This window comes from Cariama cristata, unplaced genomic scaffold (assembly GCF_000690535.1).
Source record: "Cariama cristata isolate BGI_N322 unplaced genomic scaffold, ASM69053v1 scaffold34469, whole genome shotgun sequence".
NCBI classification, from domain to species: Eukaryota; Metazoa; Chordata; class Aves; order Cariamiformes; family Cariamidae; genus Cariama; species Cariama cristata.
Window position 1 is genome coordinate 314 of NW_009638004.1, and position 2,844 is coordinate 3,157.

The 2,844-nt window shown below is 54.7% G+C and overlaps 1 protein-coding gene across 1 annotated transcript in view; it reads right to left on the bottom strand.

The window, feature by feature from the left end:
* Positions 1-353: 353 nt before the first annotated feature.
* Positions 354-2,844, bottom strand: part of CHTF18 (CTF18, chromosome transmission fidelity factor 18 homolog (S. cerevisiae)) — a gene marked incomplete at both ends in the record, with an annotated part of 9,328 nt that continues 6,837 nt past the window's right edge. The window contains 2 exon segments of the mRNA XM_009708559.1: positions 354-470; positions 1,416-1,560. Coding sequence (XP_009706861.1) covers positions 354-470; positions 1,416-1,560 — 262 coding nt within the window.

Consider the following 2,844-nt stretch of genomic DNA (forward strand, 5'->3'; position numbering starts at 1 on the left):
TTCCCCCGCAGCCCCCCGAGCTGTGTGCACACCTCCACATCCCACAAGTAGCTCTCCCCCCGACCTGCAGCTTCCACAGAGCCAAAATTCAGCTGTTTTAGCTCAAATATCCACATCTCTTTCCTTCCCCACTCCTGAAAGCTCCGTGGGGGCACGTCTGTAATTGTCACCCAGATCTAATTCGTCCCAATGCTGTAAATCCAGCGATGCATTTACGGGACGTGTGGTGCCGAACTATTCTATTAAAAGAAACTGTACTAAAAAAAAATAACAAATACCAATAGAGACAGGGAGTCTCCAGCAGCCAAGGTACGCGCTGGTAGGAAATCAGGTAGAAATTGCAGCCCCCTCACCTTGTCCTCCACCACCGCTCTCCGGACGATGTGCTCCAGGCGCTGCTGGTGGTTGGGGGGCACGGCCGGCCCCACGCCCGCTCGCTCCCTGGCCTCGCCGAGGTCGTTCCTGGGCTCCTGTGGGGAGGAGAGCCCTGAGCGAGGGTCCCCTTGGGGCCGTCTGAGCTCAAGGTTTCGGCATCCCCCTCACCAGGTGATGCACAGCCTGAGGGCAGGATGGTGCCCGTCACCCGTCCCGCACACCCCCTCTATTTGCTGCCAGTTTTGATGACAATACCCAAACCACTTGGCAAGGATTTTTTTCATTATCTTCTGTCTCACAGCAGCACGCAGGATAAGCCCCGGCAGCGCTTTGGGCAGGTCCCTTTCCCTGGGACTTTGCAGTTGGCACCGTGTAAACGAGGAGCCTTCAGAGATGTTTTTGCAGCATCTCTTTGCCCCACGCGTTCCCCAAGAAAGCCCTTCTGCTGCAAGAAGGGGCCTGCAGGGATTAATTATCCCCGTGGCACCAGGGCAGGGCAGGTACCAGCTACACCCGAGCTGTTCCTCAGCCCGTTCCACCTTGTCCTGCCTCCTGCCCGCTGCTCCACGGAGGGTTTCGGCAGTGGGCTGAGAACTCTGCTCCTCCTGGGGGCTGCGGGACCTTTGGGAGGATCGAAGGGAAGCAGCGAGGGAACACGCAGGCAGGGGAGAGCAGGTCAGCTCCCCCGCAGACATGTATAAATCGCAGCCAAATAAACTAAAATTCCCATCTCGTCACAAGCCACGTTAGAGAGTTAAAGGGTTTCAAGCTTTAACTCACAGCGAGTGCTTCTTTCCAGATTTCCTGCAAAAAGATGAGCCCAAAGGGCTCATCACCGCAGCACAGATGTGCTGCTCCAAAGGCAGATGTGCAGGCAGACGGCTGCGACTGGGGGAGTTTAATCCTGGATTTCCATTTGCAAAGTGAAAGCCACTGGCTGCTTTGCAAAGACCACGTCCCCACACCAGCCCTAGGGCTTGATCCCCATCAACGGACCCCCCACCCCCCTGAAACCACAGAACGCTGCGAGCCCTCCCTACCTCGTCCAGGTTTCGCGCCTGCAGCAAAGCCTCCATCCTCCTCATCTTCTCCAGCTCAATCTCCCGGGCGATGAGCTGCTTGGCCTGGTAGGTCAGCTGCCTGCGAGCCGGCAGGTCCGGGAACCGGCAGACATCCTCCACGTTCCTGCGTCGTGGAGGAGGAGAAGCAGAGCAAATAAACCAAGACTGAAAATAAAAAGACATTATGCAAACTGCAGCCTGACATGGGCACAGGGAGACCCACCACCCTCTCAGTGCGATCCTGGCCACGGTGCCTCAGTTTCCCCACCACTGCCCTCTCTGAGTTGTGCGATGGCAGTGCTGGAAGATGCCCAGCGAGCGGGGCCGGCAGTGCGGAGCCAGGTTGCTGCAGGGCAAATCAGCTGAATGGGAACTCAGGAGGGATTATGTGGTTTTTAATCTTGGTTTTAACGCAAGAAGAGGAAATTGCAGGCAGGTCTGTGCCGAACAGATTGCCCTGAAAAAAACACAGTCACATCACAGCTTGGGCACAAGCGGCACGACAACCCTTTGCATGAACCCCGAGGTGCCTGCGGGGAGCCGTTTAATTGAGATACAGCCATGAACAGTAATTTTGGCTAATCAGAGCAGTTTTATTCTTAACGAGGCTGGTGCATCAGATCTGGAGTTAGGCCTGCTTCAGTGCAGCGAAAGCCCAGGCGCAGCCCCAGCACCAAGGAGTCAGCTGGGACGGTTCCTCTGCCAGCCGTAAATATTTCACGCTTTATTCACATTCTGTATTATTCCCCTTAAAGTAAAGGGAGCAAAGTCCTATGTCAGCTGGCTTTGCAGTCATTTAGAAATTAGCTGTCAAATCTGTGATATAAAAAGTTTTAAAGAGAAAACACAGGTTTTGCTGTCGACAACAGCTTTGTTTGCCAGAGAGATGCTGGGACGCGACTTGCCGGTGCCACTGGGATGTGACAGCCCTGTGGTCCCCACCATTGCCGTGCACGGTGAGGAAACGGGCCCAAAATTCATGAAAAAAAAGCAAAGCAAAGCAAAGCAACACGCCTGCTTGCACCACGTGGCTCCCAACGTCCCACCGCTTCCCCACGGCCGCGTTTAGGTGGCACAGCCTGGCGTGGGGAGGGCAGGGGAGGACGGCTCCCTGCAGCCCCTCCAGCTCCCGCAGGCCTTTCCATGGGGAAAAAAAAAAATAATAAAGTGCTTCACTGTAATTAGATACAGCTGCTTGATTTAACAGAGGCTAATTTTTGTAATTAACTTTGCACCAGGAAGACATTAGCCTTGCTCCTAGCTGTGGTCGGGTCTGTATTACTTCACCAAAGCCTTGGGAGCGTTTACGGCTCTGTACATACCTAAAGCACAGCGAGACTCAAGTCTAGCAAGGGCCAGCTGTTAATACACAAATCAACGGCGGCTACAGTGACCTCCCGTGTGCACT